Source organism: Zosterops lateralis, assembly GCF_965231275.1.
Source record: "Zosterops lateralis genome assembly, chromosome: 4".
Taxonomy (NCBI): domain Eukaryota; kingdom Metazoa; phylum Chordata; class Aves; order Passeriformes; family Zosteropidae; genus Zosterops; species Zosterops lateralis.
The window spans coordinates 47,782,937-47,805,482 of NC_139765.1; the positions used below are offsets into that span (position 1 = coordinate 47,782,937).

Here is a 22,546-nt window from a genome sequence, read left to right on the forward strand (position 1 = left end):
GATCAGCTTTCCAATTCTAGCAGAGATCTGTTATTCTCAAAGATCCTCTAATAGATTACTTAGCTTTCTCTTCTCTTGACTAGAAGCTCTAGTTTCTAGAAAAGAACACCAAGGCTTTTGTGGAAAAAATAGAAGGTTTTTGATAATTTCTTTATCTTTCTTGGAGTTGAACTGCTGTTTGTTGCTTTTTTAAATGCAGTGGCCAAGGTGATATTTTGGCTAAGAGCAATGCTAAATAAAGTCAGAGTAGTACTTTACATATTTGTGGACAATCTCATACACTCAACTATGGTATTTGCCTCTATTGCAAAAGCATCCCATGACCATATTCAGTTTATGGCCTGCTTCAGAATCCAAACAGTTTTTTGAAAGACTGACACAATTCCCTGGCCTTTATTTGTACAGCTGATATTTAATATAGCAGATATGTTTAGTATAGTTTATAACTGTATTAATTTTAATTCTACTCTCAGAGTGACAGTTCCCCTCTCTTTGGTCTCATTTCCAAATTTAGTAACTATACTTTACTCTAGCGGACTGCTAATAAAAGTATTGATTAGTTATGGATACAGGGACAAACCTTTGACAGAATCCTTCTCAGTAAATCACATTTTAAAGATAAGCTTCTCACATCTATTCTCTGCAAATGTTTCCAAACAGTTCTGTACTCACCTGTCATTAATTTCATCAGGACTGTATTTCTTTGCTCACTAAACAGTCAAAAGACTTTTTTAAAAATCTGCAGGTCTAAATATTTTTTTGTCATGATAATCAGAAGAGCAGATTTTAATTTTTGCTCTTTAAAAAAAAACCAGTCAAGTCAACACAAGTCTTAACGCTGAGGCGAAAGCAACAGAAAGAAGCAAACCTGCTGGTCTGGCTTATTCTGTTCTAACTAGAACCAGAACAGGCTGGCATTCATTGTCCATACAAAGCTTTACCAGCCTATCTACACCAGCAAAAATTAAAGAGTTACAACAATTATTCAGAGTAAACACCATCTTAATCTGTTTTAAGTTTTGTATTGTAATATAAATGAAAGAGAAACAGAAGTGTTAATTTGCAAATACCACTTGCTACTCATATTCAATTTTCTAAATATATATAAAGGAAGGAAGGAAGAAACAGTTGAGTGCTGCCCAGACTTTTTACCACTCAGGGGATCATAAACCTGGATCTGAAAGCAGATAAAGTTTTAATTCCTCTTCCCCCGTCCCTCTCGCCACAGTTCTGTCATGTTTCCCTGAAACAATAAACAAAATTGGCCCAATATAACTCAGCATTATGGCCACCAGCACAGTCTATCTTGTACTGTTTTCTATCTTTTACAGTTTCTAGAGTCTGAATACATGTTCTTTAAATCAACACTAATAAAGAAGGAAGCTTTATGTCATCTGGTTTAAGGATTAATGTCAGAATTTTTCCAGTGTCTTCAACTAAATAGCCAGAAAGACTTTTGAAAGAAAAGCAAAATTGTTATTCTTGATCCTGAGAAGTACACATAGCGTCTCTAGTGGTTATTCTACACTATCTGATTTATTTTATCAGATCCTAGGAGAATACAAGGAAAATGAAGGAAAGAACAAAATCCCACAAAGTCTTTTGTACTTTTTTTTCCCCTTTTAACTAATGGAAAAAACACTTCTCAGTTTCAGATCACTGAAAAGATCTTCCTTCAAATTAAAACAAAACTCAGTCTCTCCTTTCTTCAGGAGGCATACACTGGTGGTTCCAAACTATTCTCAGCACTCCACTCACAAATTAAAATTCATCTGTTATGAAACAGCTACCTTCCTGCTGTCATGGTAACATCGCAGTAAGCATTGAGCAAAAGCTTTCACGTAAGTCTCATGCAAGTTCTCTTGCACACAGTTCTGCACCCAGGCACGAGGAGTAACAACAATGGGACCTACCACCAGCCTGGCACACCTCTTGGACCTGTGAGAAGAAACAAAAAACTGCAGAACACAAAGTCGATCTGATTTGTTCCGGTATTTAGCAATCCAGGCCTCGGTATAATCTAAGAAGTGAAAAGTACCCTTTCTTTTTCTACTAATGTAAAAACTCCTGATCCTTTGACTTTTAAACTGAAAAGCTATGCGCTGTATCTGAAGCTTTATACCAAGACAGAGCATTTTAGTGTCTCTTAGTGGGTGAATAGTCTCCCTAATATGACCTCAGGCTGCAAAGCCCAAACTGGACATTTACTTCAATGTTTACTTCATAAATGATCTATAACAGAAACCCCGTGGGAGCCCAAAACCTTCTATATACAAGTCATCACTGTCCATGAGAAACATTATCCTATCCTAAAGGGTAACAGACAAACTTGCCACAAGCTAAGGGATTACTGCTTAGCTGAAATTAAAGTAAGAACACATAGCTCTATTGACAATGTTTCACATATTAATTGACAACCATATTGTAAGAGAATATCAAGCAATGTTCCATGGAATCTGCCCTGGGTCCAGTACAACTTTTTCCACTACCTTTTTTCATAGATAACCTGAACTGTGGAACAGTCAGTTTCAGTTCCTTGTAAGTGATCAGAGAATGATGCCAAAACAGGGCAGGGTGGAAGGAAGACACTGTAAGAAACCACAGTATTAGAATTCAATATGATTCAAAGTAGTGTAATGTAGTAAAGAGAAATGTAAGTTTAAGCATTTCCACAGAAATAATGAATAGCACAAATACAAGTAAACAACTAGCAACTCAGGAAGCCTGTAACACAGAAATAGACAGCTGGGGAACACAAAGGAGCGAAAGTCAGTGCCGTGCCAATTACCAAAAAAAACCCAAACCAAAACAAGCACACAAACAAAAGAACAAAACCAACAAAAAAAGCCAAACAAGACACAAAATCAACAAAATAAGCCAATAACATAAACAAGAGTCTAGTACAACCTCAATAAAATCTATTTTATTTGTCCCTGACAAAGCCATTGAAATACTGCATTCATTTTTTGGGCTTAGGTCTTTATAACTGAGACACGTCTCATGTAATTGGGATATAGATACACAAAGCATGTCCAAAAAGGCGTCTATAAAGAAACACTTGTCTATGATGGCTTTTTTCTAAGCTAAAGGATAAAACATTGGTAAGTAATGGAATGGTTTTCAAACATTTAAGAGTTTATGCTAGGGAAAAAAACCTCAGCTTATTATTACTTGCTCCATTTCCAGAAGTCACAGAACAGCTCAAGCTACCACCAAGATCAACTGTTTCACAGTAAATTTCCTCTTCTCTTTTTTGTTTTATGGGCTCAAGAGAATTTAAATTTAACAATACCAGATCTACTGTTCTTTGCTCAGCACTTTGCAACACTCACCTGTAGGACCTACAAACTGGCACACAGGATTACTTTTTGGTTTTCTGAAATCATTCCCTTCCCAATGGCAAGACCATTGATACTTTCTCTTCCCATTTAAATCTCGACAGAATTTGCTTTTATTCTTCTGTACAGATTCCACAGTATGTTTTGGATGCCAACTGTATGCAGAAATCCTGAACGACCAACAATTCTCCTCTTTTTACTATTTATTTTCCTCAGGGACTGAAATAGTTTAGTTCCTCATTTCATGACTTTACAGTTCAGATAGCCCAAGAAAAACTAGATGTTTATGACTAACAGGAATTTTAGAGTTTTAAATACATTTAAAACAAGTTTCACAGGGGTAAAGTCTGTCACGGGAGATTAAGAATTGAAAATTAAGCACCAGAGATCTGCATTTAGGGATCAAACACTATAATATGTATAAATCAAACGAAACCCCTGAAAATCAAACTTGAGTTACACTCACTGCATTTATTCAGCTTTGCTTCAAAAGCATGGAAAATCACTTCACAGGTTATTTGCAAAGAGCTTCAGTATTTGAGAAAAAGAAATTGTTTGTTGAAAATACTTCAAAAAAGGATCACCTAATAACAAAATACTTCATAAGCTATTTCCTTAGTAAGCTGGAACACTAAGAAAATATTTCTTTAAGAAAGCAATAAATTATTAATATGCTATAGGACAAATGTTAAATATTGGCAAAAAGTAAAAAACAATTAAGCTTTGTATTATAAATAACTCCAAGTAAAAGCATGCAATTGCGTGTTTCAAATTCATTATTTACCTGCAACACCATTCAATTCGGCCTTCCCCTTCACAAGTTTTTGCCCAGTGATTATCTGCAAGGTTTTTCATTGCCACAGCATATTCACACAGAGTTTCCTCATCCTCACAGTGCTCACGCCAGATCTTATCAAAGTCTCCCACTAAACAAAACAAAACAAAAAAAAATGCACATCAGATACAAAGTCTCTCATTATCTCCATGGCAAAATCCCCATCCAGTTAAAAAGTTGCATAATGCACCAAGAGATTACTTTACCAGCACACAGCAAAAACAAGTTCTCCTTTCTCTAGTCATAAACACAAAATTCCAAGTTTTTAGGACAGGCAGGGGCTGTCAGGCACTTGAGAAACTAGAAATATCAGTACATAGATTTTGTTCAGTTTCTTCTGTGAAATTAAAGTCCCTGGGAAGTTGCTTTCAGGTTTCTGTGCATGAGAATTAACATGACAAACATTTTAAAAATGAAAGATTTAAAGGTTCCTACTAGTATTTGCATCCATGGCAAATATTGTAGTTGACACCACATGAAAAAGCCATGAAAGTTAAATCCACAATAAAGATTTATTTGGGTATACTAGAAAAGAAAAAGGAATTCAAACTCTCATTGATTGCTGTCTAATCTAGCCAGGCCCAGTAAATCAGCTTCTAGGGATAGTACTGAAGAATCAAACAAACTATGATCAGGAAATCACAGACAAACTCCTCTGCTGATCCCCAGGGACAGATTTATTTCCATGCTCCTCACCTTGCTGAAAAGAACTCTTGCAGGTTAAGTTCTGGCACTTCAAAATAATTAAACATGATGATTTTCCTTCTTTGCTCCTGAATATCCACTTCTCTGAGACTGCTTTACATAATGTACTACTAAACAAAAACAAGATAAATGCTAGCATGGCTAGCCCAAATTCCCATACAGCATGCAAACCCCTTGGTATAACTTACTGAAAGGGTATTTCTGCCCTAAAAAAGATGCTTTCCTCGTATGGTGTTGATTAATTTTTTTTGTGTTTCTTAATCACAAATCTGTGCACATGTCAATCTGAAGAATAAAAAATATGTACTGATTTTGAACTTACAAAGCTAATACAGCTAAAAATAACTTTTCAAGAACACAGCTATATTTTAAGCTTTAACTCGGACAAACAACAGACTTTTCACAACATGGTTCCATCTTGTAGCATCTTTATATGAGAAGAAAGTACTTTAAAAGTATATCAGCCATAACCTAACAATTTAAGCCTGTTAAAGCCTGAAAGTAGCTTACAGTATGACCTGTCCTCACACCAGTAAGAGATTTCTGTTTTTAACACGCTTAATGGCAATTTCTTTCATGGACTTTGTTTTAACTAAAAGTAAATCAAGGATTTTTTCCAGTGACAACCTTTTTATTTTTTCCCTCCTGTGCAAAGCAGCAACAATCCTCACTGCATTTGTTCTCCACATACAGAAAGACTGGCCCTAATGGACAAGTATAGATGTATACTTAAAAGATTTAAATCAACCACCCAGATTACTCCCTACTTAGGTTTGGTTTAGGGATGTCATAGCAATTTTCAGAAATAAGCATCTAGCACACTTGTACAATCATCAAAGTGAGTCATGTTTAAAATTAGGTGCTTGTACTCCCTTGTCTGAGATGGCAGTTCAGATGGAAGGGAAGGGAGTGCCCAAAATTTAGTTGTATCAAAATGGGGAAGCTGTGCAAAAAATTATGTATTCTACTTGATATTCAACAAGCATATGAGAAAGTTATTACACTGGACAAAAAAAAAAAAAAAAAGGGGATCTGTTGCTAGAGGACACGAAATGAAGGACACGCACACAGTCAGTTGTCAGGGCAAAAAGAGAGGCGTTTATTTTTCAACCTCAATTTATATAGATTTTGGACAATGACCAGGGATTGGAGGATGAAAGTTGCCACCTCTCCAACCACACTGGTCAAACCAGAAGTCCATCAATTGTTCCTCCTCAAGAGAGGTATGAAATGTTTACATGACAATCTGTGAGAAACTCCATTACAAAAATGTGAACATCAGAAGGCTGAAAAAGATCAGGACGACAAGGATCTAATACTGAATGGCATCCCTCATTATTTTCCAAAGGATCCAAGTTCAGAGAGGTATGCTTTGTAAGAAATGGTACCAGCAAGGTCACCAGTTGACCACCAGAGCAGAGAAAACACCTGAATTGCAGGCAAGTCCCCTCCAGGGTTTCTGCTAAAACCTGTGGGGCACTTTTCCAGAGCTTTCAGGAGATCCTTCTGCAGAAACAAACATGCAGAACAGAACATACTCTATGGACAAAAGAGAGGAAAAAATGGCATCAACAGTGGCCTACCAGCACAGGAGACAAAATACACACAACTCCTAGCAATCTGCATTTTTTGTGTCAGAGTGCAGAACCTATACAGCACCAAGCCAGAAAGCACTAGCTAAGTTCAAAGTGACTCTCAACAGCAAATTAATGCTGGTGCAACTTAGATAAAGTGTCACAGTATCTCTGACACAATACTCTGAATCTTACTGCATGCTCCAGACAACTGAAATGCTTCAACGACTTGCAGTTGCTAAAGATTTGTTTGAATACACGGCCGATTAGAAAGATAAAAAGTAAATGAATGAACGCTTACTGAAGGAAAAGATCACAAATAAAAAATCTGAAGTTTATTACTGTTCTTTTATTCGTTCACTTCATCTAGTCTATCCTGAAGCAAGTATTGTATTTTCAAATATCCCTTTTCCTTAAAATATAAGAAATAAGACAAATGGGAAAGAAGAAATATGCAAAGACCAGATGTTCTTAACTAGCCTACTCTTAGTAACAGCAAAGTAGTGATGCCTTCTAACCCCGAATCCTGCTCTCACAGCAGCGGCTCTGATTTCCCGCCAAACAAGGCATAGATTTGCACCTCTGCATGGAAGTCAGGTGAGGGTTAAAAGCATCCACAGATACAAGGATCTTAAATTGAGACATATAGCAATAGACCCAGAGCTCACTACCAGTACACCGGGATAGAAACTTTGGGTTACAATGGAGCTGCCTACAACAGTAACAGCTTCTTGGCTCTGAGCTGACAAGAAAATAAAATTGAATTATACAGATCATGAGGAGATGCAGAACAAAAGTGAAAAAATCGTCACAAAGTAATTCAATCATATATCCTATATTAAATCTATTCTGTGAGCACTTTTTGATTTATTTTCATTTACCAATAAAAAGATACAGACATTATCTACATGAGACAGGTACAGCCCTGCTTTTGTGAGGAACACTGAAACAGAGGAAGGAAGAAGGCAGATGAAACAAGTAAGAGGACAAACTTCCACATGATCACAACTGACAGAGGGAAGGTCAATACTGAACAACTTCTGGCTGTTCCAAGAATATGAGACATTCAGAAAGAGCAGCTTAAAAGAAAAAAAAAAGTTATTTCCTCATAAAATGTGTATTTTACTAAGCCTAAAGTTCATGAAGTTCATGCAGCTCAGTAAACTATGGGAAGAAAATCCATGACAAACTCCCTACTTAAAGATGAGATTTCTAACTCAGGAGCTCCTAGACCACAATATCACTGAAAGACAGAATGGTAGGCAAGCACACAGTTATACTCCAGCAGCATTTTTCACTTATTCTTGTCTCAGCATCTGCTGTTGGCCCCCTGTCAGTACCGATTTTGATATGAGGCCCATTTCTCTGCCCTTTCATGACTGCAAGCTCTAACCCACTGCAGACAATGGGTCATCTTAAGGCACTGGCACCACTGTGCAGGGCCTTTCAAAGGATCTGGCATCTAATTTCCTTTGAGGAAGCAGCATGGCAGTGCATTGTTTTGCTGTGGTTAATCTCCTCCATACTTTAGCTTAGTGAGCTTTGAGAAGACACAAACAGGTGCACTAGATACAGGGAACTTTAAAACCAAAATCATGCTCCAATACTGGGTTGAAAACGCAAACAGTCCTTCCTATCTGTTGAGACTTTGAGATAGTCTTGTACCATTCAATTTCAAACTGACATCCAGAACACAGAAAAGTTATGTATTATTTTTTCAATCTATATATTATAATCTACTGTGTACTCATTTTTCAAGCACTACATTATAATCCAGGTGCAAATATGGCATTAACTCTCTACTCTAAACATTTATTTATGAATCAATAAATTTTTGCTTATGTAACCAAATAGACAGTAAAATATGCAGGAAGGTCTCACAACAAAACTAGGAGTTACTAGAGAAATAAGATACATAAATTCTTCTATTAAGTAACCACGAACACTGTAAATTAAATAGCAGTTTGTGGTAGGCTAATCTAATAGAAAAAAAGTCCTGAATCTTTGATCGCATCCTAAAGTTCATATTTGATTTTGTGTATTGAACTTTTCTTACTCGTGACCATCCCATACATAAAGTTTAAGGCACTTAACGCTTCTACTCTACACTAACAGATTACCTTTTATGCAATTTAAAACCTCTTTTGAGTGCTGAACCTTCAGAGATCTTCATAAGCCTGAGATCTCCATCAAGGAGCCGGATCTGCCACGGTCCAGCTGAAAAGTGTGACTGGCAAAATGAGCTCATAATAGGAGTTACCTCTCAAACCACTATACTCATGCTATTCTAAAATTAATTAATGCTTGTTCTATTTTACTCAGAATTACCTACAAATAAATAAATAACCTACTCTTCACCTTGAAGATTAACTATTCCTTTAAAAACAAAAAAAGTCCAAACCCACTGCTTCCTAGAATTCTGTCACTGAACAAAGAACTGATCAACATGTTCTTTGTAACACAGACTTTATAGTAACAAAAATCCAATACTACTTACCTAGAACAGATGAATCCTTCTAAGCAATTTCCACCCACATTAATATTGCCCACAGAATAACCAAGTCATAACCCTGAACTCAACCACAGACTTAATCAGCAGTTGCTGAATACTGTCACACAGAGAGAACAGGTCAGGCATGTAGAAGTTATTTTTAAATGAGCCTAATTACAAGGTAATTTTAATTGTGGGTAACAGCAATAGAGACAAGATGTTAGCTGTAACTTTGAACAAGTGAAAACATTTTTAATAGAGAATAATCATACAAAATTAGTAAGAAGTCCCCTTGTTCCACATTTATTTACAAGTCCTTATCAGAGATTCCCAGAACAGCATGAGAAGGTCAGGTTTGCCATTCTTGGTGAGACAAACCTCCACCATAATTCTTCTCTTCAGGGAGTCTGTTATTAAAGAAAAAAAATAAAAATCCAGCTTTCTTCCATCTCATTTTTTTTAAAAAAAATTTTGTTTTTAAAAGGCTTTTATTTGTAAAGTGTTAAATTTAACTGTCACTTAAGGTATGCTTATAAAATAAACAGAAAAATTATGCTGGTTTTCTTCAACTTATGACTGAATAAATAATGACAACGGGTATTTTAAGAAAACACAACCTTCTGTAATATAAAAGAAATAGAGCTCAGTTCTGCCAAAGGCAGTATTTTTTTTTTTTAATGGGATGAAACCCAAAACAACTGATTTGAATAATTCTGTTTTATCAAGCAACACAACAGTTGTCACATCGAGTTATAAAACTACTATCTGCACCCACAAGAAGAGATTGGTAATTACTATTTTCCTTAAGTCCACTGGTGCTCTTCGGAAAAACAGTGCAGTCATCACTGACAATCTCAAAACTAACTACTACAAAATTAAGTTCATCCATCACGAAACAAGACCTTGCATATCAAAAGTTAGTTGCATATCTGGCGCTGTACTTTTAAGTCTTCAGGTACATGTAATGCAGGTTTAGATCTTAAGCAACAACTTCCTCCAAAAAAGAAATTAAAAAGTAATATTAATAATTTTTAAAAATCATCAAAAAACCCCAAGCAAACAAAAAACCCCCACCAAAACAACCCAAAAAACCAAACAAAAAAACCACTTGAGAAAAAGGGTAATTAGAACTGCCATTACTTCCTTCTGGGAAACTAAAATTTTCTCAATTCAAGGTAGCTCTAACTGGAAAAACCACTACAACAACCAAAACCAAACAAAAACGACAACAAAAACAACCCCCCAGAAATGCCCCAACCCATCAAAACCCATCCCCAAGTGTTTAAGGGTTTGAAGTCTTCTACATAATGGTACAGCTTCGCAATGTAGAAAACCAGATTCCATCCACTCCCTTTTCAATACCTTCACTTAACAACACATTGCCTTCCTATTTTCTCCTCTACCAGAACTTTGATGGCTCTGGTAGAAGAGAAAATAACCTCAATATATTGACTAACAACAAAAGGCAAAACCAAAACCGACATGTTAATATTTGCACAATATTAACACTACCTTAAAAAAAGCAATAAATATTGTTTATTGTAACAAGGAAACCTATCCCCACAATTAACAAGTGTCCATGACAATGCTGGATAACATCAGATGACCAGCTGCTGACCATAGCAATGCCTAGCAAGATTTTTGAAGGTTTTTTTGTTTGTTGATGGCAATGCACTGCAGAATGAAAAGAATCCATCTCATTTTCAGTCTCTTAAGATCACCTCTCACTTGCTGGAAACAGTAAACTAACTTCCATACACGGTAAACAGTAAATTAGGAAAGCAGTCCTACACTGTTCACTAGGCTAAAGCTGAAATCAAATTCCTATGAATATCTGACAAAATTTCCTCATTAACACTGTCAGTTGAAATTTAGCTGTACTACTAAAGTAGGGATGCTGTGGCTATGAATTACATGAGGAATATCAGCAAATATTATGACATTCATAATTTTCATTTTGTATACAAGATAAACTTACTGAACATCTGCCTTACTAAAAGCATATTCAGCATTCCTTGCAAACAACATTAGGTATTTTTGGCTTCTGTTTTCCAATTTTACATGTCTATATACAGAACATAAACTTCAACTTGGACAAAGTTCAGGCAATCAGAGTTAATATTTTCCTTCTCATGCCTGACTAGTATTTGCTTCACATTTCCTAGGAGTTACCTCAACTAATCCAGAATAAAATATTTTTTTAAAAATCAAGTGCAAGAATCTAATTTTCTCAGTATCAATGTTCTGTCCTTCAACTTACATGGAAAGGATTCATTTGACCAAATGTGGATTTCTACATCTGACCTCTCAGGTCAAGTTCTTATCCATCTGTTTACATGAAACAGACTCTGAGGGTCCAACTGACTGATTTCAGCATCTACAGGGGGTCAGCTTAGATCACTCTGAAGAGTAATTTGTGTCTGATCTGCTATAAATCTCTGATGGCTGTCACACAAACAGCATGTATGTGACAGTTTAAGCAATTACTGCCCCCAGGTGTTGGATCGACTCTACTGGAAACTTCATCCCTCTCCTCTTTCCCAAACCTGACTTTCTGGGATGGACTTTGTGCTGTACCTTAACACAGCCAACATAGATATGAATATGTCAACAGAAAGTACTGATTTGGGTATTTTTTGCAAATGCAGAAGCAAAACTTAGAAGTACATGCAGAGATTTTATTATGCTGACCCTGTATCAGGAACACCATCTTCCCTGCCAGGGCAACAAAGGAGCAGGGAGGGTGACATGGACCTGTTTGTTCAGTGAGTGCAAGCCCATGGTGTAGTCAGTATGTTTTCAAATTCACAGGCTAACTAAATGATAGCAGTAATTAAATCCCCCCAAATTTAAATCATACATGATTTCTAATGAAAGCCTTGTTGCAAAACTGTGGTGTGCAAACTGTAAGGGCAATCATACCTTAAAGCTCATGTCATAAACTAGCATCAATTTTCATTTTAATTAAATAAAATTTAGTTTGTATTGCTGGAAAATTCAACAGTTAGTATTAAAAAATGTCTTCCTCTTCCAAGAAATTAATGTAAGTGGTAAAACACAAATTAACATATTGAAAACTTAGGTCTATTTCTACTGTAAACCGGTTACATTTAACAAAAAGGAGTAACAACTGTTAACTTATCGTGTAGAGTTCAGTGACAAAGTTTTTCCTGTCCTGTGAAAAATGACACCATTTCAAAATGTTTCCTGTTTCACATTAGGAAGAATTTAAGCTCTCTCACGGATTTGCATGAAAAACATGAGACAAAGACACCATGAAGCCACAGAGTTCAGAACAACCCTTCTGTCTAAATCACTTACCTACTTGGGTTGCTTATTATCATTAGGCAGAGTCCTGTAAATTTTCCCTAATTTTCTGAAAACACCTTTAAAAAAGTTCCTTTTCTTTGAAGTTTCAACAAATATTTCTTTTAAGGAATTAAACTGCCACCTAGAAATGTTTTTGTCAGCTTCTGTGATGTGGCAACTAGTAACAGGAAAAACAACAGTTCTGTGTGACTCTCCATGCCTCAAGAGCCTTAGAAGGCATATGTTAGGAGAAATGAACTGTTTTAGTGAACACACAGGAAAACCTTACATGAAATATCTTTACAGATCCCTCAGCAATTTTTTTCCACTTGTACTTACTACAGGATTTTAAGAGAAAAGTAGTCTTGTAAATCACCTTTCAGAGTATACACAAAACCATCTATAACTGAGGGTCATGCCACAGAGAAAATGTTTACTTGATAAATACAGCTCTGCATGACTACAAAAGTAATGAACAACAGAGAGAAAAACAGGATGCCTCTGTATCAGGGCAGGGATTTTTATCCCAGTAAAAATTAAACCTATTTGGTTACTACAAGCAATTGAAAGCAAACATACATCACATAGCAGATGTTCAGTAGATCTTGTAGAGTTCCTTAGGAACCACTAAGTCTGCTTTTACAGGTCTGTCTGTCAGGCTCAACATGTCTGCATCAGCCTACAGGCAGCATAGGAAACATTCATGCATATATGGAACCCACAGAACTCACTCCAGCCCGTGGCTGTGGGTGCCCAAGAGATGCAGAGGAAAGCTCTGTAAAGCTTGGGGTCACCTGTGGTACCAAGCAACAGAACCAGCAGGAAGGAACTCAGTCGAACATTGTTGTTCTCCCCGTCTCCATGTAGTGACAGAAATTCAATCATCATGAAAAGCCCTAATTTCTGTACTTTTTAAGTGCTTGTGTCAAGCATCCAGAACCACCCTGAAATTTCTGATAAGTGAATAATAACTCACTACTTGAGAGCAGTTTCAGCTGTTGGATTTTACTGTGGTGTGTAAAATAATTAAGATTAAATGACTCCACTATAACAGGAAGCAGGAATAAAACTAAAAAACCCCATGAGCTTTATACTAATTAGAGAAACTCTTCAGTAAATATGTTACATCTCAGAGTTATTCTCACCTAAAGTATCCTTTATGATGAGAAAGTTTATTAGTTAACCTCAGGAATTATGTGTATTTTTTGGAACCACGACAGAGGTACTCCTTCTCTATCATTACCCAAAAGTAGCCTGAAACAACTTCTTAATGGTTAGCTGATTTAGTTGAGACATTCACTGAGTATGGACAAGAACCAATCACTTTAATTTAAAACCTACACTCATTTGCTAAACTTCATTAAATAATTTCAGAATATCACATAGAATACTACTGCAGGACCCACAGCAGGAAAAAAAACCCAGCCTACAATTTCAAAATACCAAATCTGCCATGGCATTTATGATGACATGCTTCCTTTATTTTCTTATTAACAACAGGGTAAGAGAAGGGAAGGGGAAGAGAAGGAAATAAAGAAGTATAAAAAGGAGATTAAAAAGGAGAAAGAAATTTAAACATTTCCACTATAAGTCATACTGGTAATATCCAAACAACAGAAAAGATAAGTTCTTGTCACACAGCAAAGAACTAAAATTGTTAAACAAAAAACCGCACTTCAGTGCAAACTTAAAAGCATTTCAGCTGCATAATTTAAAAGATGGTAAATGCTTGTCATGAATGGCATGGGGCTATGATATGACATGACATGAGGCACAGTACAAAACTACATATAAAATCCATGCACCATATTTGCAAGTACAAGCAATTCGGTAAGTGCAGAAATTAAAAAATAAGCCAAGGTTCAGCCTTAATTAATTTCCAAAATTACAGTTTTTCACCAGGAAAAAAAAAAATCAAAATCAAACCCTTTACATGACATGATGACTAAACTTTATTCTAGTAATTCCCTAGTAACTGCAAAAATTTTGCTGCAATACTTCCCTAGTTCAGAAATATTGTTCTTGCACTTCTGACAAGTATACAACTTCTTCAAAAACATGTTGGCTTGCGAGTTTGGAGCATATTGTCACTTTTTTACTGGCTCATCTTCAAAAAAGAGGGGAACCATTGCAGCAAATGAAACAAAATTATAACAATGGTGCAGTTACAACCAACTCAGATAATATACTGGCTTGCCTGTTACAATTACCCATTAAAACACAGACCTTGATAATGTCAGCAAGGCAAATGAATTAGCAAAAAAATCAGCTTATTAAAATCAAGTCCAAATAAAATCTATCAACACGTATCTCAGTGTCTCAAGGATGCATCTATTTCCTTTCAACACTTCTAACTGAAGACAGTAACTCAGGATCATATTACAATACCAAGGGCCTTCTTGGACTTATCTACCCTGTACAAAATAACCATAGAGCTTTCAGGATAATGAACATGATTTTTCATCTAACAACAAAATTAATATGGGATTTCACTTTGTCTCCTACAGACAAAGCACCAAGGCCCATGCAACAGCAATTTTAATACTGTTTGCTTATTTAGACAAAATAATAGCTTCATAGAACTCTAGTAAAACATGAGAGGAGGCAGAGCAGAAAAAAGGACAATATAAGATTGCAGAATAATATAGAATAATGTTTCTGATTCGTATGGAGGTGAGAGTACTGAAGTGTGGAGACAAGAGGCTTTCCCTGTGTAAAAAGCTGTAAACACACAAACAAGGATGAAGGGATTTTGCTCTTTTCTTTTCCATACTCAAGTCACAATTCAAATTGCACAGTGAAATTACAGATGATTTATTGATTTTTTTACTTCTATGTAAAAAATTGTCAATTTTAATTTTGTCAGGGTAACATGTTTGCCTGTCAGCATCACCAAGTATTAGAAAAAAAAATTCCAAGGAAAGACCTTTCAGAGATCAAACATGTCCTGGTATTACAATTTCAGAATGACATTAAAGGCATTTAAGAAGGAGATTCTCAAGTCTCACTTTAGAAGCAAAGACAGATGATGTAGGTAGAAAAGACTCCAGAACCAAAATTTTTAAGCTGAAAGAACCTAACCTAGGAATTACTACTGCCTGCTAAGCACCAGTAACTTGTAAGGACCACCTACTATTGGATGAGTAGGTAATGGGGTAGAGCTCTTCTTGTTGCATAGATGTGATGAATTATTTGTTTTTAACTCTCTCAAGGAAATGACACATCATGTTGCTACTTTGCAGTGACTAGAAAAATCATTGTAAAGTTTTCACTAATGCATGATTTACAAGTCATAAGAAGTAAATGAAAATGCTGTTAACTTTTTCACTTAACCAGCCACACACAACTTACCCTTGAGCACGAACTTGCTTTTTGCTAAGAAGCAGGCTTACAAAAACTTCCTCCTTATTCAGGCTCTCATCTAAAAAAAATCAGTTGCTACAGAGATTGCTCACTTAAGAAAAAAAGTTAACAAAGCCAATCATTGTCTGTCTTAATCCGCAGGTGCTCTGAAATAACAGAGAAACATGTACTGCTAAAAGCTTGACTCCTTTGCCAGGATTTGAATGTTTAAATATACTATGTTCATTCTCCCAACACTGGAGTGAAGAAGGGAGATCCTCCCTTAAGTTTTGCCTCACCAAGGCCAAAATAAACAGCAACATTTGATCAGTATCTAGATAGGTCGGTATTTGTGTCCATATCCCAGGAACTGGCTCCAGGAGAGATTTTGGGAGTCCAGAAGACAGTATGACCTTGTTTCTTTAACAGAAGTGTCATATGCAAACACAGAGGAGAGGCAAGAACTTCTGCCTACAAGAGGAAGAGCTCCCATTTCATGTGCGTTCTTCTGGAGGTGACCTGTGGGCTCACTAAAAGAATGGATGGATGAATTTTCTGTAATCTGTGCTAGCATTACACGGAGCTTTTAAAGCATTGCAATACCACCCTTAAAAACCTTGCATAAGGGCATTAATACTGATGAAAAAGTAGATTTTTTAAAGACTACGAGTAATTACAACAGCTTTACCCCAACCCCTTCAGTTGGAGCTCCTGCCTGAACTACTGCGCTACGAATGAAAGACAGGAGGCACAAATAATTCACAAAGACGTGCGCCTTTCCAGATCACCATTCAATCTCTTTTGGCATTCACCATCTACCGTCCTCACGTTTGCAGATCCTCAGTTCAGAAAGCACTGCTATAGGCCGGGAAGCTCCCTGCCCGGCCAGGGACGGGCTCCGCTGCCGGCAGCTCCGGGAAACCGGCACAAGCCCGGCAGACGGGCCGGGTCCCCTCGGCGGGGCCACGGGCGGCCGGCGGCAGCGGCGGCCCCGCTCTCCGGGGCGGAGCAGGAAGGAGCGCGGAGCCGCTCCCGGCCGCCCTCCCCGACACACCCCCCGGGCAGCGGCCGGGGCCCCGTGCGGCCCCCGGGACACCCCGGTCCGCCGCCGCCGGGGGCAGCGGGGCGGCCCGGACCCCTCCCCCGCCTTACCTTCCCGGTATTTCTTGCGTAGCCGCCGGTGGACGCTCTTCACCACCCCCGAGAGCTTCTCCTGCTCCAGCTTCCGCTCCTGCTCCGGGGGCGGCGGGGCGGCGGCGGGGCCGTGCCGGGCCCGGGGCTGCGGAGCGGCCTCCATGGTGTTCCCGCTGCTCGCCGCGCGCCGCCCGGACCAGGGGGAGGCGCGCGCCGCGCCGGGGGCCGCGCCGAACGGGCCTGCGCGCGCCGCCCCCGCCGCGAGGGCTGCCGGGACATGGAGTCCGCGCGCCGCCCCCGCGGGGCCGCCCCCGGGCCGGGCTGGGAGAGCGGCCATTGCCGGGTAAACCTCCCGCCCCGCGCCCCTGGGGCCGGGCACTCCGCCGGGCGCAGCGAAACTGTGGGGCGGAAAACACACCGAGTGTCCGGGACAGTGAGACTTCCCCGGTGGCTTGTGTGCATTACCCCAGGACACGGCCTTCCCAAGAGAGCCAGGGTACCTCTGACCCACGGGGGGCAAAACCCATTCCCCACCTACAAAGGGCCTTGCGGAAAAAACCCTGAATTCCGAACACACTCGAGCTAACGTGGGCGGCCTCGTGTCCGTGGTGTGGGCGCGGGCGCTTGAAGAGCACAAGTTTAGTTCAGCTTTTTTAGTGTCCTCATGGAGCTGCCGGGCCCGTTTCTCCGCACGGCCCAGCAGCTCCTGGCGATCATTCGGGTGGAAACAGCGCCTGCAGCCAGCACAGCTGCCCCTCACAGCCCGGCCCCAGCCTTTCCCCAAATCCAGAGTATCTCAGTTCTCTCTGTTAGAATTGTTGGAAGTGGGAGAGCCAAAACCAATCCTTACGAGATCGTGGCAGGGAAATACGCCATGGAGATGCTCGTTTGACGTAGCCAGAAGCTGCTAATTGTCTTCTTTGAAGATGTTAAAAAACATTAAGGGGGTAGTTGTAGCTACAATTAAATCTGTGACAAATCTGACAGTAGGGTTGAGATTTCATCCTGATGAGAAGTCCGTGACACACGACTTTGTGCAACGGGATGTGTAACAGGTTCTTGTCAGCACCATGATGGTCCAGAAAAAAATTAACAGCTGATCACAGAACACGGTGGTTTTCTGCTTTTCTGGTAGAATTCCTTTGAAGGTTCAATTATCAAGGCAAAACTCTAATGTCCAAAGAAAATATTTTCATTGTGGCTGACTGCAAAATCATCCCTTTTTCACTCACTTTGAGTGAGGTAGGTAAATACTGATTTCACCCATCGCTTTGAAGTGCCCACTTAACGCTCAAAGGTCCGACTTTTTCTGCGCTAATATTTTTTAGGGAATGTTTAAACAACTTAATTGTATTTTGGATCTTTCATCACTATGTATATGTGTTATGTATTTTATTTTCAGAGTATTTCCATTTTGTTTTGTTGGGTGGTCTTTCCCCTCAAAATACAGGAGAATAATGGATGAAGAAATTACTTTTTTGCTACTAACATCAGCATTAAGAAATAAAAATTTAATGTAGTGACTGAGTTTTTCCTTTAGTTACATTTTCCTTTAAGTTTGGAAACTGAAATAACTGATCATGTGTTAATGAAAAAAACATACCAAGTCTATATTAATTTTACTTTGACTTGGAAAACATCCAAGAGTCATCTAGTGTGAATTATTGTATTCCATACTCACCAAACTAGTGCAGGGAGTTAAATCTGAATCAGAAATAAAACTTTATGCGGGGGTTAATTATATCTTTCTGAAATATTTTTATTTCTAGTTTTATATGCAAGTCCACCAAAGGAGGATTAAGATGGTGCAAAAAGAGATTACAGTGACAATTACTAGGAACATTTCAGTTAACAGGAAGCCTACATGGTGGTTAATGTTCTTTACATTATGAGATTGTGTAGGATTTGGGAAAGCACAGGCTGAGGAGGAAAAGCATGAGCCAGTGTTCTGTGTGTGGCATTGTACTGGGAGAGCAGTGGGGGAAGCATCTTGGAAGAGTAGGAGTATCAGGGCGACAGAAGGGAGATGGAGGCATCTGTGGGACACCTGACAAATACGACTGTGGCATCAATACTCCCAGTCATGAGCCTCCAGACTTGGAAGTGTAGGTTACACGGTCAAAATATCAGTGCGTCTGTGATTTGAAAAATTGGAGATCTAATTGCAGAATTGGAAAACTGGGGTGAAATTACACTTATGTGAAATATACTCTCTCAGAATAATAAGTTACTTGAATTATTTGAATTATGTTGTTTTTTTCGGTTCTCAGGATTTCTTTCTAAAACTAGCAAAGTGGTTTTAAATACAAAGTAGTTTTAATTTATCACAATGAAGTAACACAGAAGTTTAGTTTCAATAAGCAAGTAGGGAGCATTTATCACATGTCAAGTCTTTCCAGCCATGAAAATTAAAGAATATTTGATGAAGAGACATTATACTCACAGGACACACAGATTTTCCCTGGATATGTAGTTGGAGTTGGTCCCAGTGACAGGCTTCAAACGCAAACTAATTGAAGGAGGTGCTTCCCCAGAGCACTGCACGGAGATATTGATGGGCCGTGGAGTGGGCAATTAAAGCAGGACTGGTTCTCTAAGGCCTGATGAAACTGATGTCCCAGTGCTCTGTCAAGGTGGAGAAAAAAATGTGTGATCTGTACATTTCTTGAACATATTACAGGAAGACATAAATGTATTTGTCCCCGAGGCATAAAAATAGAATAAGCAATAAGGATGCATGCACTTAGTCCAAGGGGATAAAAGCAATAAACTCCTCGTGTCCTGATAGGGGTGATGGAGTTTCACTCTCTGGGAAGTAACAGTTTTGAGCAGCTGGACTTACTACCTTGAATATAGATAATGGATGAATGATCCTCTAGGTATGAGTTACTTTCTAAATAAATAAATTAATTAAAAAATCCTGTTTAGACAAGACTAGAATAGTTTCTTGTGACATCTCTGAAATATTTTAATGCCTATCACGTTTCATAAATAGCATTGGAATCAAAGGTCTTCGTTCACAGACTGGGAGGACAAACAATGACAGCACTTTCCAGTACTCGTGTAGCTGGAACATTCACTGAGGGTGTGGGAAAACCAGTTCACATTTCTACTCTGCCCGCAGGGATCTAAACCCACATCTTCACTATGAGGTTATATGAAGTGGAAGTGCTCTTCCTTCCTGAGGGAAGGGTAACAGCAGCCTATATTTTCAGTCTTGAGGAAACCCAGGGAAATTGTGGAGGAAAAGAAACACAAAAACTTAGTGAGCTGTGAATCCTCAATGCTTTGCTTCCATGTTTTTCAGTGGCAGTTTTGACAATCAAGTCTTCTCAGCCTCTTCATCTCCTCTATCTTAAAGATGCTAGTTGTTCGAAAAAGAGCCAAAAAAGGACATCAAAAAGAAGAATCTGTCCAGTGTGATGAAACCATCATAAGAGTCCTTAATGCAATGTAATCTGCAAAAATATTACCAAAAGCATGTAATTGTTTAAATGGAACACTGAAACACTGTGGTGATTTAAAAGGAATGAAATGTTCTTTGTTAGATGTGGAAATGGTTTTGCTATATGTATCTGAATGGCAGAGAAGCAGGCAGCAGTGGAATATTTGGGTTAAAATGAAGATTTTCTTCTTCATTAGCTGTGGAGTCTTATAAGCCATGAAAATAAGATAAATTGATTTTAAAAGTGGGAGTCACATCCCTGAATTTGCACCAATGCAGTTATTTGGAGTTGGTCCATTATTACATTCTCCAGACTACATACTCCAGTAATTTAGTAGTTAAAGTTACATAGTAATTAAAACTGCTACTCCATAACAATTATTTTATAACTACAGATCTTGGATTACATTTCTGGAGATTGACACCTTTAGAAGTAAGTACACACCAGTAGTCCCTTTACTTACTAGCCTGTGTATTTTAGTGGAAAAAAATAGGCTTGATATTGAATTTGGTTTGCATGTGAAGTCCCAATATTTACATAAATAACATTTTGCTTTTGGAAAACAGAGGATTTTTCTACTGCAGGACAAGTTAAAGTTGCGCCTCAAGTAGGTAGAGACGCCCAGCTTGTAGAAGGCTTAAAATACTTTCCACAAAGGGAGTTATTGGGGAATCTAAGTAAGTATCTTTAGGATCATGAGAATCAGATACTGATGAAAGATTTTATTTATTGAAATTGTGTCTTCTACTTGCTAGCTTGTGTTGCAAAATGGCAGGAATAGTTTTAACAGCAGCCAGCATTTCTGAGAAACAGTACATTCTCTGCCTCCATTCTGGCCAACTGGTACCGTCTGTGTCTGTCCATGGAAAGGAGCTGTTTCTTTTGACGCAGGAGGGAAAAGTTAATTTGTAAATCCCTTCAGACCATCACTTGTGTAATAGTAAAGTGGGAATTAAATTTCATGGAACTACTGAAATATTTACTGAAAAGCAGCAAAGCACTTTATACCTAAATTATCTTGGATGTTATGTGCATGGGTAGAAAATAAAGCAAGCCTTGAATGCTGAGAACAGACAATGCACTGTCTAATAACTGCTGTATTCATTGCAACTTCTTTGCAACATGTGCGTCACAAACATACTTAATACTCAAGTAACAAAGATATTAAATATAGGCAGAATTTTTTGAAAATCAATCCTAAATTCCCTTAAAAATCTGGGGTTTTTTTAAATAGATTTTAGTCTGAGAGCATTCCCCTGTTATTTGGAATGTATGAATTTTTCAATGACCAGAGCCAATGTCATGATAGCTTTAACAAAGACTACCAGCCACTCTTTCTAGATTGAGTTTCTTCTTAGCTGATTTCTTGCTGACATAAAAGATTAACTCATAAAATCACTTTGATTTAGCAAGAGGTGTCAAAACATCCGGCAGGTCTAACTGGTTTTCTTCCAATGTCAGTCAAAATAGTATGTGGTTTTAGCACTGGTTCATGTTTCTGTCAGCTGCTATGTATAAAATTGCTGTGTAATCAATTCAGACATAGTAAGTTTAAGAAAGTTTGGTACTAGTAGAAAAACTTTTATATTTGATTATTTGTGCATATCTGAATCCTGATAGTCTTAAAGATGTTCTCAATTTTTGGGATTAAAATTCCAGCCTTTCTGTAGGGGTCAAGTGTGTATAATTCTAGTCCCTCTCAACAACATTATGGCTGTACAGTACGTCATTTTCAACTTGGGAAATACTGCAGTTTCCTGTAATCTTGTGCTGCAGGTATGATAGCCTGACTCATAAACTAAGATGACCTCAAAGTCTGATTGGAGTAGCGTATGCTAAAAATTACCCAGAGAAAGACTAAGGTGCAAGTCAGGAAAAAAAAAATTGTGAGGAATAATCTATTTTTAGGATGCTTTGTATAGATCAGGATATGCTGTGTCATTTCACTTTTCTCCTTCTTTCCCCTCCTAAGTCCTGGAAAGGCGTAGGAGAAGATATTTTAGGTATCTTTAGATATGACCTATAAAGGAATTACATCTCTAGAATGAATAAAGTGTTCTTGTCTGTTCCAATGATTGCCCAACTTCTTTTAATCTCTCCTGCCTCTTGAATGCTGTCATGTGGCTTATTTGGGACTCTACTGAAGTTCAAGTCAATTTTCAGCTAAGCAGATGAGAGAACAACAACAAAGTCTATTCATTCAACATCAAACGGAGGTTCATCTTCAGGACAACATACTGCAGGCAGTATGATGTATTTCAGGAAGGGCGAGGAATGCCAAAGCTCTGGCTTGTCCTGCACATATGGTATTTGGCTTGTGCACAGATCATGTGTTAGCTTTGGTTAAGTCTGGCCTCAGTGCCAGTAGTATC

The 22,546-nt window shown here is 38.2% G+C and overlaps 1 protein-coding gene across 2 annotated transcripts in view; it reads right to left on the minus strand.

Moving 5' to 3' along the window:
- Window positions 1-16,891, minus strand: part of SAMTOR (S-adenosylmethionine sensor upstream of mTORC1) — a gene marked incomplete at its 5' end in the record, with an annotated part of 34,068 nt that extends 17,177 nt beyond the window's left edge. The window contains 2 exons of one of the 2 annotated variants that reach the window (XM_083858748.1): window positions 4,123-4,264; window positions 16,747-16,891. In XM_083858748.1, coding sequence (XP_083714874.1) covers window positions 4,123-4,264; window positions 16,747-16,891 — 287 coding nt within the window. Of the gene's footprint in view, window positions 1-4,122; window positions 4,265-10,921; window positions 10,944-16,746 lie in introns of those variants that run through there. The other variant, XM_083858749.1, reaches the window with a different exon arrangement.
- Window positions 16,892-22,546: the final 5,655 nt, after the last annotated feature.